The 14,402-nt window shown below is 42.3% G+C and overlaps 1 protein-coding gene across 5 annotated transcripts in view; it reads right to left on the reverse strand.

Annotated features, from left to right (window-relative positions):
- Positions 1-14,402, reverse strand: part of STARD13 (StAR related lipid transfer domain containing 13) — a gene marked incomplete at both ends in the record, with an annotated part of 251,320 nt that overhangs the window by 26,481 nt on the left and 210,437 nt on the right. For all 5 annotated transcript variants that reach the window (XM_079549504.1, XM_079549507.1, XM_079549508.1 and 2 more), the window contains 3 exons: positions 2,197-2,260; positions 9,682-9,763; positions 11,764-11,835. In XM_079549504.1, the coding sequence (XP_079405630.1) occupies positions 2,197-2,260; positions 9,682-9,763; positions 11,764-11,835 (218 nt within the window). The remainder of the gene's footprint in view (positions 1-2,196; positions 2,261-9,681; positions 9,764-11,763; positions 11,836-14,402) is intronic.

Here is a 14,402-nt window from a genome sequence, read left to right on the forward strand (position 1 = left end):
GGTACGGGTGTTTGACTGAGGGTGTACTTTCCTCAGATACAGAGGGATGCTAACAAAAGGCAAAAAGTAGGTTTATTTGCAGTGGATTTTTGCCATATTTTTCCAGCTGGGGGCAGGAATTCTCATAAATTGACAGCTGCAGAAGGCAGTTAATCCAAAAGCTAATCTCTGCCTGTCCAAATCGCTTACAGACATACTTGCAACACATATACGAGGGTTTCCGCGTGCATATTGATGAAGCCAACAGGAAGAGAGCAGCCCGAGGCATGAGTGCACCTTCTAGCATGAAGCAGGTGGTGGGGAATGCTCACCCTCACTGGCTTCCACAGTCACCTCCTCTGGCAGCTTGCTTGACTGTACTTGGGTGGATTGCTCAAGCAGCTGCTCTATTCCTGTGCAAACCTGTTATGCTGAACCTCCAAAGCAAGCTGATTTTGCATTTCATTGTTCAGATCACCATAAAGACTATAAAGAAAGGCAGTTGCTACTACAAAAACAAAAAAAGTTTACTTGATTCAATCTTTAATTCCAGACCCAACTTTCAGCTTTTACACTTGCATTTATATTTTCTTTTGTTAGCAGTCCTTCCTCCTTTATCTCCTTTCCCCTACATTCTCTCCTACTTTCACTTGATCATTACCGACCATCCCAAATCTCTTTTGTCCCTTCTTTCTCCACAGGCATATATGCTCTGCTTCTCCCTGGCACTGTGCATTTAAAGACTGACCTAGCTGATACATTGAAATGGTACCAGGCAGGGCAGCCTCATGTCCACAGCAAAATAATGGTCATCTGCCAGGAGAGCAGCTGAGAGTTTCAATCCATTCAGAAGAGGAAGAAGTGGCAGCAAAATTTAAGAAAAATGGTAATAACAAAATTCCTCCATTTTTACACAGACACACAAGCAAGCAAGCAAGCAAGCATACAAACTTCACAGCAAAGCCAAAAGAAAGATAGGAAATCACATCTAAACAAAATTTCCATAGGACAATTGGCATTCACCTATATGCTGCTTTCTGTAATTCTGTCAGCTCCGATATCTTTGCTTGAACACAAGTATGTGTGTGTATGCATATAGATCTGAAACTGCTCCAAGCAGGTCAACTTGATTTGATTTGAGTTGGCTTTTGCTGATCAACCTCAACTTCTTGCTGTATTACCTATCTGTCCCAAAACCTCTTGCTGCCCAAACCATAAAGTGATCCCACAGCCAAGAGAGTTTACTGTTTGTCATGTAGGTGTGAGGTGAGTGTTTCGTGTGGAAAGTGTTGGCATTTAGCAAAGGCAAGAAAAATCCATCAGCACCGAGGCAGTGAAAAGACGGAATCCCAGTGGCTTTGTGAATGGACAAAATGCATGCTAAGTAGGCTACATGAACAGGGGAACAAATGGGCAAAAGCAGATGGCAGAATATCTAAGAAGTGAACCCACTCTTTGTACAATGTCCCTCAAACAATAAACTGAGTATGAACAGATTAAATTTGCAAAAATACAAAAAATGCAGCTCTTGGAGGCAGTCTTTAAAAAGAATTAGACAAATAGCCTAAGAAAGACAAATAGTACAAGACTTCTCAGCGTCAGTTCCCATCTTTGTACACTAATGATGTGCCTGGGGGAATTTTTTACTGGAAAACCAAACGTTCAAGAGTTAACAGATGTTACAAAATACTCAAAATCAATAGGCAGCTCCTGCATTCCTCACTGAAACCCCTTAAGCTCAACTAATTCCATTGTTACATAGAAGTTTCTAAAGAAGACAGGATTTCTTTTCATATTCTTAACTAGGAATAAGTTGGTACAAGAAATAAAGAAAAGCTATTGTTTGTGTTCGAGGAGCTTCCTTTTTTTCCATGGCAGCATTTTCCATTGTGTACTCACGTGGCACTGGCAAACAAGCCAGTAATGTATAACGTACAATTTTTTCACCCGCTAACTTGAATCACAGATACATGAAGTTTTAAGTATTGCATGTGCCCTTCTAACACAACGTGGTATTGTTCCCACTGTATTCATCTCAGTTTTTCATTTTTTGTTTGTATTTCCAAGATTCAGCAAACTGTTCTACTCAGATATTTCTGACTCACATGTTCAGAGTTAAATACGCTTAACTTTTAAGAGCTTACCAAAAAACCTAATTTGGGAGCTGTTATCATGAAAGCCCAGGCAAAGCCAGTACATTTCGTGAAGTTGCCTTACCTTTTTTCTTTGGAAGTTCACATCGAGTTTCATTGAGGCGCACTTGTTCAGTGTGTTCAGTCGTCTACAGAGGAAAGCAAATTCAAGAGATTAGCTGCCTCGGACTAAAGGGCATGACTTTTCGTAAGTTCAAAAGCTTTTCTCTTATCTGCCTGTAAAGTGCTAACTGCATACAACAGGCTTCAGAAAACGATACTGTTCATATTATTCCAAGCTATGAAACCACTGCGTTGAAAGGGCGTCTTAGCTTTACATTCCTTGATAGTCAGTTTTCCTATATTGCTTTTTAATTCATAGACACTTAAGCACTTGACAAAGGAAACTGGCATGAATAAAACACCTCTAAAGTGTGGCAAAATGTCAAGAAGATAGGGAAGTAAACTGCTTTCTGTAGGAACATAACATACCTGGTCTAAAACAATTACATATGTAAGTATTCGGAGATTTGGACATTTCAAAGCGCTTGTGAAAGACAAAACAAAAAGTCAGTTTCGGATTCAGTTCCTCACTTTTGTAGTTAGTACAGCTTTTAAAAAGACACAAAGAACTTTTAGCAATTAAATATTTCTTTCACAGCTGATAGTCCCTTCCCTAAACATATGGGTCTTAGAGAAAGGTTAGCACACAACAAAGGAAACAGATTTAACGTCTTTAAGCATTTCTTGTTATTTCTGACCATGATTTGTTTGTAACGATGTTACCAGAATCTCTGCAAGACTTCTGCTTTTTAAATCCATGGCTATTCCAGGAAAATAATGGGTTGAAATGACAATCTAATAATGATGGGAAGTGAATATGTGTTAGTGTGCATTTGTGTGTAGAGACAGAGCACCAGAAAACATGCTCTTTCAGTAGTGAACCTATTATGCTAAGCATAATTTCATTTTTATTTAGACTCAAAAGTCCCAATTCATGAAATCATCTACTTTTTAAAACAGAGGCTCAGAGTGCTCAGAGTTAAATAGATAAAATTGTAAACATTTTCCTCATTTAGGGCTGAAATATGAGCAGAGTGAGAGAGGCATGTGCCCTCAAAACACTTCAGTGGGCTGCTGCTATCTCCTAAGTCTTTGCAGCAACAGCTGCCCCTTGTTTCTGCAGCCCAGGAAGAGGCTGCAAATCTCCAGAACTGATAGCATTTGAAATATGTGTGATAAGTTACAAGGACATGTGAAAAAAAAAATCACATCAGTGATACAATCTCTCATTCAGCACTAGAGCATTATGGCATTAGCATCCTCTTCCCTAGCATTGTAATATTAAAAACCCTTTCAAACTGCCACTGCTTGTAAAGAACGGGCTAAACAAATGTAGACGTTCCAGAAAAAAATTCCCTTGCAAAGTACCACCTGCTCATCTGTAGATAAAATGCTCCTCCTCAGGCCAATAAAACCCTGACGCCATATCAGAAAAGCCCTATGCTCATCACATTAATGTGAGTATAATGAATGCACAAGCATGCCCCACATGCATGGTAGTCATGTTCTTGTAATAAATCGCAGGCTTTGTGGCTTTGTAACACTATCTTCAGCCTTTTGCCCACAGACACTCCTCCTCAGGGGTTACATCTGTAATTGCAAAACTCATCTTTTGCCCAAACATGGAATTTCACAACAGAAAGTTGCATTTTCTCTGGCTCCAGCTGAGCAATGTTCTGTGCTTGTTTTGATAAATTTGTGTATTGATATCAACTCCAAATACACACAGACACAGACACACATTCAAAGGACTCCAACCCTACATTCTATTTGTGGAGCCAGCTTCCTCTGTGAGGTAAACCAGAAGCTCAGACCTCAGTCCCCATGCCTCTGCATTAACTGCCCTGTGCTGGAAGAGAAAAGTTTGATGTGCTGCCTGGACACCAAACCTGGCCACACATCTGAATCAAATTGCTGCAGTGACTTTACATGGGATAAGCCCATCTGGACTGCAAGAAGCACCACTACAAATCTCTACAGTGGCACCTGGATTCACTTGAATACTGCAATGCCCTCAGTCTGTGTTTCCTGTCAGTGTGAGCAAGACCTGGGAATGTCCTGAGATTCCACCTAGGTCCTATGGGTTGGGTTTCTCTCCTCTGTCAGACAGACTGGGGATGAAGACCAGGGTCTGCTGGACCTTGTCTGTCTGAGCATCAGCCAGAGTGCAGCCAGATCACAAACTGGGAAATCCTATCATAGTGTTTCTGTCACAGAATCATTTGAGTTGGAAGTGACCCTTAAAGGCCATGTGGTCCAACTTCCCTGCAATGAACAGGTCACCCACAACTACATCAGGTTGCTCAGAGCAGTCCAGCCTGACCTTGAATGAATCCAGGGATGAGGCATTCACCACTTCTCTGGAAGACGCAGAAGAAAACACTTCACATGTGGGAGCCAACACTTCTTTCACTCAGTATGATGCTGTTTCCATCTAAAACCACCAGAGCACGCAATGCATTTTAGGAGCAAAGTGAGAAGAAAGTGACGGCCAGCAGCTTAACACTTCGCAGAAAGTGTTGTGGTATTTCTGTACGAAAGGGTTTCTTCTTAAGCACAGTAAGGTGCAGAAAGCTCATGGTTGAAAAAACAAAACCATCCAAAGCAACTGCCTTCCTATTAACTGCATTAGTCTCAGCAGAGAATTGACAGGTCAGCTCTATCCAAGCCAGTATTATTGCTCAAACTGGACTCTTAGAAAGCTACAGCACTGTCCTGGCCATTTTCTAATCTGGCTTTTTTACAAGGAGCTCACTCCATCAAAACTAAAACTACTTCTTAATGGGAGCCAAGGGCTTGATGTTAGGTTTTAAATTTACACATCTACAAAACAATGGCATGCTGCCTGGGGCTCCTCCAATACCATGGAAAGATTTGCCAGTGAAATTAGAAAACTAATGATCAGATTTGTTAGCTTGCCTGTTACTAACAACTCCAATCAAAGCGAGTCTGTTCCAACTTCTTATGCACTGTTACGTGCCAGCTGTGGTAGAAAGCTTTTCTGATCTGCTTAAAGTTGTTAGATGATTGTCAGCCAAGTCCTCAACAAATCTTTCTAAAAACAAAAAAATAAAAGTCTCTAGCTAAAAAGGGCTGCTATTAATGTCCCAGCCGAAGCGAGAGAGGCACTAGATGGGAAAAGGATGCCTGCTAACAAAACACAAAATCTGGACTGAAAAAAGGCATAAATATCACATTAAATAAGCACAGGAGAGGTGACTCTACAGAAAACAAATCAAATAGGATGCATTTGAATACTTGTTTGGAGAGCTCTGCAGCGTTCAAAAAAAGCTTGGAAAACATTCACTATATTAAGTACTTTCCCACTAATATTATTTCTTCTTCAGGTCATCACAGTTGAACACTATGGTGAAACATCATCCCTACGTTGAAAAGTGTTCCTTGATACAATGCTTAAACATACAAGGAATTATTCAGGTGCCCAAACAACAGTCTAATGCTATTTTAGATCCCCAGAATTATCAAGCCTGGCCTTCAGGTGCTGCAGGTGCTCTTGGTCAAGCCAGTCCATGGAGAAGTCTTAAGTTATCTTGGCAGATTTGAAGTGGAGTAGGCACAGGTATTTAGGGTTCTGAATCCCACTCCCAGTGCTGTACTTCTTAACCCACCTGATGGAAGTTGATCAGCTGAAGAAAATGTCTGCATTTTGCATACTGTACAGCACTAAGCAGCGCTTACAAATAAATACAATCTTGTAGCAAAGATTATCTGGAAAACCTCATGGGTAAAGTGTTGCCTTGCTTGAAAAGCCATCTAGATAATAGAAAGTCAGTTTGGAAGCAATTTGGAGCTCCATGAATTCCTGTTCAGCAGCTGCATGTGACATGCTGGTGAGGAAGGCAGCACAGGGTACCACATCCAGTGGGGTGGGGAGGGCTGGTATGGACAGCAACCTTGGCTGCAGCATCTCCTACCTCTGCAAATGTCCTTTGTTATGGATCATGACCAAGCAAACACATTTTATAGTTCTATAAACTCCTCTCTGAGGGAAATAATCCTACATTATTTCTTTGTTTTATTATTATTCCTAGCCATGTTTAGGTGCTGCATATAAATGCCCCTTAGCTTGCTTCTTCTGGTATGATGGAATTTAGGAAATTCTACTAAAATTAAAGCAGGACTTTCCATGGTGTATCTGGAGAGCCTGGCTTACTTCCTAACAGGACTCACAGCAATTTTAACTCAGCAGATAGTGCTAACTATACATCACCATTTCAAATTCTAATAGTATGCTATCCCATATACAGTGACTTCTGGATTGCTAACAATCAGAGACACGGACTATGGAAAAGGAGGCTGCTGGCTGTTTGGCACAGTTCAAATTTAAACAGCCTTCTTTAGGGCCCTCGTATCAAACCTGTATTTCATACTTGTTCTTTATATTCCCAGTCACTGTATTTACCTGAATACAAAACGCAAAACATGGTTTGGCTTTTCCTTCTCACCCTCTTATCACAGTGGCCAAAAAAGTTCCCAGAGCAGAGTTTGTTGCTGCTATTTTGGAAATGACAAAGATCCAGCTATAAAATTTTCATGCCCAATTATTATTTTGGCGGGTTGACAGCGCTTGCCTGCAGATTGCATGGCAATTTTCTATTGTTCGTTACTCAATAAAATCTGAATGGAATCTCTTGATAGCAAAAAAGATACGCCTCTAACCCAAAAGCCTCCAATTTGGGCTTTGCTCTGCCAAATTTTCAAATGATATTGTAAACAGCAGGAGTGTTAGAATATCTCAAAAAGGTCACAGAAATCTTTTGCAGCAGGGAGTTACAGGCTTTCTGACTAAAGTACTACCAGCTGCTGTAAAAAATGTTTCTCGGTATTTGTGCCTCTTACTGTCTTGTATATTGAATGTCATAGAAAACTGATTATAATGAGGTGAAGAACCTGATTTCAATCCAGAAGAGCAGCAAAATTCAGTGTTTAAAATTATCCTCTCAATAAAAACGAGTACCCTTCTTTGTTTACTAGCATGCCCTGAATGCACTATTAGCCAATGCAAAGGCTTGGCCATGCACTGCTTTGAAGGCAGTGGGAGTTTTGGGTGTAAGAAGAATAGAAGTTTGGCACCCAACCTGGTAATCTGTATCCACAGAAATAACAACCAACCTTTTCTTAGCTTTCTGTTTCAGAAAAGCATGTCACAGTCCACTGCTCTTGAATGATGGATATATTGGCATTCACCTTGTGCTAACGTCACCACAGAACAAAGCAAGGGTAGAACACTGACCACTGTGGTCAGCTGAGCTGTGAGGAGTTATGGTGTGCTGGAAAACTTGGAAGATGTTGGTTTGGTTACTAATACAGTAACACAGCTTGTAGCAGGGGGAGAGGCTGACAGTGTTTACTCTTTCTGGTGAACCAGAAACTTGACATTTGGCACAACTGCTTTTTATGGGTCGGTCACTCTCAGCTAAAGGTTTAGTGCTGCTGAATTACTGCAAATTAAAAGTCTGCAAACTGAAAACATGACTCTCCCATCTATACATGCTGTATATAATGCTTCTCTTTATACCTGGCTCATACACATAGTATCATTTCCTTCTAAACTACAAACTGCTTAAAAGTACTCAACAAAAATTAAATCCAAAGAATGTTATCTTCTGAATAAAATTATTACAGAAGTTACTAGATAGTCACTAAGACCTTTATTTTTCAATAAAATAATTTCAGAAGACTTGGAAAGACTTACTTACTGCAGATCTTTGCAATATCTTTTAGTTTAGGCAAATATAAAGTACTGTCTTTAGTAGTACATCTCTAGTTTATTTTTAGTCTCCAGTATATTTTTAAATCTCTAGTATGTTTTTAAATATACTAGAGCTCTCTAGTATATTTTTAAAAGTCTTGTATTTCAATAAAAGAGAGAAAAAAGAACAAACATCAATTTCTAGCTTGTGTTCTACTCCAAAAGAAATCATCGTAAATGTAAATCTAGGGTAATCATTTAGGTGTATATGTGAGTCTACAGTCTGAAAGAGCAAAAGGTGAGCTGTTACCACTTAGCTGAATAGGTCTTGGATGCTTTTGATCATAACTGAAGTGCCACTACTGCTAAGTACTTCAGAAAAGAGTGGCTGGCGAGAGTCCTAAAGCTATGACAAGCCACTCATTGTTTGCTCTCATGACAATGGGACAGGGACTGAGATCATACTCGCAACTTTGGATGGTGCTTCAATTTTGTGGGAAAGAATAGGTGGAAGAAACTTCAACCTCTTACCACTTCTCACTTCTTGGACTACAGCAATGGGGTGCCAGATTAAAGCAGTGGGATGTATGTATGTGTGGGAAGAAAGTTTCTTAGGCACGGGTATAGAAATCCTTCCCATTAGGTCATACAGAACAGCAATTAATCAAGGTTACAGGCATTCCTAAGAGCAATTACTGAAGGATCCAGATTTTTTTTTCCTGCAGATTTCTTAAACATTGAGGTTACTACAGAGATAAAACAAATATTCTGCTCCCCATATCTGTAAAACACAAATTGGGAAGTAATTTGCAGCAAGGGAGTTCTGGGAAAGCGTTCTGACAGGTATGCACAAGAATATCGTAAATCCTCCAGGAAGGATAGCATCTCCTGGCCTGGAAAGAGGGGCTAGATTAACTGTCTTCCAGCCCTATTTGCTATCATTGAAGGAAATCCTTTCTGAACTCCTCTGTCACGTCCTCATTAAAGCCTGCAAGCACAGAGCAGTTTGCCATGGAACACTGTACGTGTACTCTCTGATGACTTTATCCACAATTGCAGAAGAGCAAATAGAGTTTTGCTCAATATTTTGATGCTAGAGTTGTGCAAGTTTTCATAACATGTAATAAAGCCTGTTTGCTTAGGGGGCAGATGCTCCTTTGTCCTTACTGAAGTGGAGAGGAAAAGAAACTAGCTTGAGAAGAGAACAGGAGAAAGAAGGAGGAAACATTGTCTCCATAATGAGATTTTGCAGAACTACCACAGAATTGTTGCTTCTTAAGTCCTGGGGGCAGTACTGGCGCAAAGCAATACAGTATATTCATCACAGGCAGAGTACAAAAAGCTAGAAAAAGAGCAAACACAAGCCTCTGGGAAGGGCAGACCAATGAATCGCTACAGTGCTGGGGTTCTGGTTCTAATTCTGTTGGTGATGCCAAATGGAGAGTACCAAGGGAATCACAACAACATGAAAGTCATGACTTCTGCCAGAGAAAGTACTTGCAGAATTCTGTGCAATGAGATTCTATCTTTTCAGATGTGCTTGGACACAGAGTTGTTCATGTGCAATTCACACATGACTCCTTTACTTACTCGGAATTTCCTCATATTACTGCTGGTTCTTTGTTAAAAATGAAGGGGTTTCAAATCCACTGGATTTGGCTCCTTCTCAAATCTTGTGTCTTCTCCAACCTTAATAATTCTGTCTCTGACTCTTGTGCTAGGCTACTGTGCTAAAAACAACAAACCAGCTCACGTTTTTAAATTAACACAAAAGAAACTTTAGGTGTTATTTACCTGCAAAGTGGTTCTACAAGGTCCTTGTCAAGAAAATCATGATCTTTCTTTACTGCAGCAATGTCAATTGGAAACTGGGAGTCTATAAAAGGAGACACAATATTAAGATGACTGCTTGCTATTTAAATTAAAATAAATTGTCTACAACAAAAATGCTTTGCGTGTACTTGCTTGCTGAAATACAGTAAGACTGACTTCACTCAGCTCTGGTTCCCTTCCAGCTGGGAAGTATCAGTGACCCTTTCAGTTACTTTATTATTTTTTTCTCTTAAATGCATAGCTGAGCATCCTGTGCACAAAGAGACAGTAACATTATTTCACTTTGGCTTTAATAAGATACTAAATCGTTAGCTGATGCCTACCACAAACAAATGAGATCAGAAAACTACCAACATGCTTTCATTATCCAACATGAGCAATAAGGTTCTCCGTCCCCATCAGAGCAACTTAATGAATTGCTGGATAGACTTTTCCCATGAAACAGGAACATTTTGAGCTTTTTGTTTTTAATACAACTCCCAACAACAACAATTTCATACTAAGGGCTACTCACGTAACAGAGATGAAAAACTGAACTGAATTATAACCCCCAATACCAGCCAAAAAAACAGACTAGTGTTCTGGAAGCTGACATTTGTAATGAAAAGTGACATGGCTGCAATACATTAGTGGGCTCCACAACAGTGGGATGGGCTCCAGCACGATGGCTGCACTCCAGATCGCCCTGCCATGTTTAGGCACCGCAGCGGGAAGCTGAGACACAGGGATTGCAGCCAGCATTTTCAGACACTAGTGCTTAACATTTATATAATAGATGCCTGGAAAAATGACCTTGTTTTCAGAGAGGCCGCCTGTCTAGAGTGCATACTGGTTTTAAGAGGGACTGTGGGAGCCCAGCATGGGTTGCATTTTGGATGGAACATCCCTGTGAACTCAGCAGGCACTGGATTCTCCTTTCTCTGGGGGAGAGGGGAAATGAGGTACTCTGATTGTAACAAAAGGTACTGCTGGGCAGAGGGATCGAGGTAGATGGACATCTATGTCACCTCTGGGTGACAGGTTTATTAGTCCTACTTCCTTGATGGATTTAAGAGAGCCCACCTGGCTCCTGCTGAGCTGTCTGAGCATCTCTGTGCAGTGTACCTGTGAGGCCCTCAGCGGGCCGTTAGGAGCCACAGAGGTGTCCTCGGCACCGCGCTCCCCACCACTTCCAGCCCTGCAGAGCTGGCTCTGACCCACGAGGTTCCTTGGCTCTGTGCAAGGAGCTGTGCTGCCTCCAGACCCAAGCTGACCCTGGACAGTGTCCAGCAGGGCTTGGCAAATCTGCACTTTGGCTAATAGGCCTGAGTGGGCCTGAGCTGGCTCCTGGTCTCTGGCAAGAGCAGAATAGGCAGTTTGGAAAAAATGAGGATCAGCTGCAGTTTCCCTGTCAGCGTTGAGCTACGGAGAGCAGAAAAGAAACATTCCCACTCCCTAAACCGCTCCTGAGTGCAGCAACAGTATAAACACTCGCCCTGTCCTGTGGTGACACATCCTGATCACAACTGTGTCATCCACCCACCACAGAAGCACTCAGGAGGGGACGCAGCCATTTGCACTGGGTTAGCCCTGCTGTATTTCTTCTTGTTGCTCTACAGTGAGGTGAAATTTGAACACAGCTCAAGTAGTTCACTGCTGGTAACTCTGCAGAGTTTTCAATCTTTTTTTTTTTTTTCAGTAAGATTGAAATCTTCAAAAACATTCACTATTTGTAATCTTATTTCTGAAGGTTGAAAAAGTCTTGAATAATAATTAAAGAAAAATAAGAGGCGTATGTATTTGGATTTTTTGTACCTTTTTTTTTTCCTGTTAACCTTCAAGGTTTACACAAGCTGTATCCCCCCCCCTTTTTTTTTTGATGGCCTTAAGGGCAGGAATCTTACTTTTCTTTAGGCATTCATACAACTCCAGCAGATGAGGCTTTGTGAAGCAGCCAGCCATACCAATAACTCACTCAAATGCAGAGCTGGCTGACTGCAAGCTCTCTTGGAAAGGACCCATTGAGCTTTCAGTTCTGCACAAACAGGAGCAAAACTTACTTACTCTCATAGAACTGAGCATACTGGGGGAATCCAGCTGCACGTAACCAGTCACACGCTTCCTTTGCTTCGATTTCTGAGGAGAAAGAGAAAAGAGAAGAGTTCACACTTTGTTATTCTGCATTAGAAGTTCTCTAATTACAAGGAAATAGCAAAGAGATTTGGTAATAGATGCTCCCTGCTTAAAATAATTGTTATTACTCAGACGTATTTTTTCATGACATCAGAAAATAGAACCCATCAAAGAAATTCACCTGCCTCCACAGGTCACAGAATCACAGAATCACAGAATTGTAGGGGTTGGAAGGGACCTCCAGAGATCATCGAGTCCAACCCCCCTGCCAAAGCAGGTTCCCTACACCAGGTAGCACAGGTAGGCATCCAGGCAGGTCTTGAACATCTCCAGAGAAGGAGACTCCACCACCTCCCTGGGCAGCCTGTTCCAGTGCTCCGTCACCCTCACTGTAAAGAAGTTCTTGCGCATGTTTGTGCGGAACTTCCTATGCTGCAGTTTCCAGCCGTTTCCCCTTGTCCTGTCTCCACTCACCACTGAGAACAGCCTGGCCTCGCCATTCTGCCCCCCACACCTTAGATATTTATAGACCTGGATCAGGTCCCCTCTCAGTCTTCTCTTCCCAAGGCTGAACAGACCCAGTTCACTCAGCCTTTCCTCATAGGAGAGATGCTCCAGGCCCTTCACCATCTTCGTGGCCCTCCGTTGGACTCTTTCCAAGAGATCCTTGTCTTTTTTGTACTGGGGAGCCCAGAACTGGACGCAGTACTCCAGATGAGGCCTCACCAGGGCAGAGTAGAGGGGGAGGATCACCTCCCTCGACCTGCTGGACACGCTCTTTTTAATGCACCCCAGGATGCCATTGGCCCTCTTGGCCACGAGGGCACACTGCTGGCTCATGGCCAACCTGTCATCCACCAGGACACCCAGGTCCCTTTCCGCAGAGCTCCCCTCCAGCAGGTCATCCCCCAACCTGTACCGGTGCATGCAATTATTCTTCCCCAGATGCAAGACTCTACACTTGCTTTTGTTAAACCTCATCCGGTTTTTTTCTGCCCAGCTCTCCAGCCTCTCCAGGTCTTGCTGAATGGCAACACAGCCTTCAGGCGTGTCAGCCAATCCTCCCAACTTCGTATCATCAGCAAACTTGCTGAGGGTGGCTATTATCCCCTCATCAAGGTCATTGATGAAGATGTTGAACAAGACCGGACCCAGCACAGACCCCTGAGGAACACCGCTGGTTACAGGCCTCCAACCGGACTCTGCACCACCAACAACGACCCTCCACGGGTCTCCACGGTTTGCACAGCTGCTTGGTGCATGAAACATGGACACTTATGTTTTAATCACCTCCACAGGGAAGGAGAGCTGCTTGCCAGGCCTGTGGCCCTGGGTCCTATTCTCCCCTATGGACAAACTGCTGGGGAAAGGTGAAGATGAAGCCAGGTAGAAATGAAATGACAGGGAACATGCTCCTGTCAGAGGAGGTTTTCCCCTCCTCTGACACTTCTCACAAAGAAGCCAGGAAAAGCTTTGGACAGGTCTAATGCTACAGGTGGGATGCACCTGCCTAGCTATAGCCATCTGAACTCAATTACACTGAATCCCTCCACAGTCAATAGACAGTTACTTCTGAAGGGTGATTCATTTCACTTTGAAGTGCTGTCTACAATAGGTGGGATAGATCACTTACACTGCTTTCCTCTTGTGGCTGTTAACACAGGAAGGATAAACTGCTAGCTGCAGGTATGCCTGTGCAGCCAGATGAAATAAAGACCATGACAGGCAGCAGCTTCCAGCACTGCACTCAGAGCACTTACTCTTCTTTCATTTTAGTCCACTTCCAAGCCTATTTGGGACTGCTTCAGTTATCTCTCTTCAAGACAAATCTTCTCTCGAGAAGGCTAGCACTAAGCAGTGTGGAGATTAATCAATTTGTCTTATTTTCTCCCTGAAGCACAGGCACGGCTTGCTCTGGACTAGCTTTCCACTTTCAAACAGCTTTCATTGGTAAGGCACTGGAACAGGCAGCCAGGGAAGTGGTGGAGTCACTGTTCCTGGAGGCGTCCAAGAAATGTGTAGATGTGGCACAGAGGGACATGGTTTAGTGAGCATGGTAAGGATGGGCTGATGGTTGGACTTGATGATCTTAGAGGTCTTTTCCAACCTTAATGATTCTATGATTCTACGATTCTATGACGTAAACCAGCTTCTTGGAAGAGGAATAACAAGTTGGACAAGGTATCTGTCCCTCAGGCTGGGGCTGACAGCAGGGATAGCTGAGTATGGTGGAATGGAAGAAAACCATGCTCAAGACATGGATATTTCTCGACCTCTGTGATAACCCATTTATATTATATAAATGGGTCACTCAATTTTTACCAAGAACTAAAAGCAGAGGAACACCCAGATCCACATGGATTGCCAGTGAAATCTGTGCAACACATCCTTGCCACTCAGATCTAGACCAATAATTACCATGTAACTGGTTCTGCTTTACAAAATCGAAGTCAAAACATACCTGCACCTCTTATTTTTGCAAAAAACTAGATGTATTTCTGCTAAGGAATGGAATGAGTGCTCAGGTGTTGAAGAAAGTAGACATTATTTTGCTTATTATTCAATCTGAA

Source organism: Tetrao urogallus, assembly GCF_951394365.1.
Source record: "Tetrao urogallus genome assembly, chromosome: 1".
Lineage (NCBI taxonomy): Eukaryota > Metazoa > Chordata > Aves > Galliformes > Phasianidae > Tetrao > Tetrao urogallus.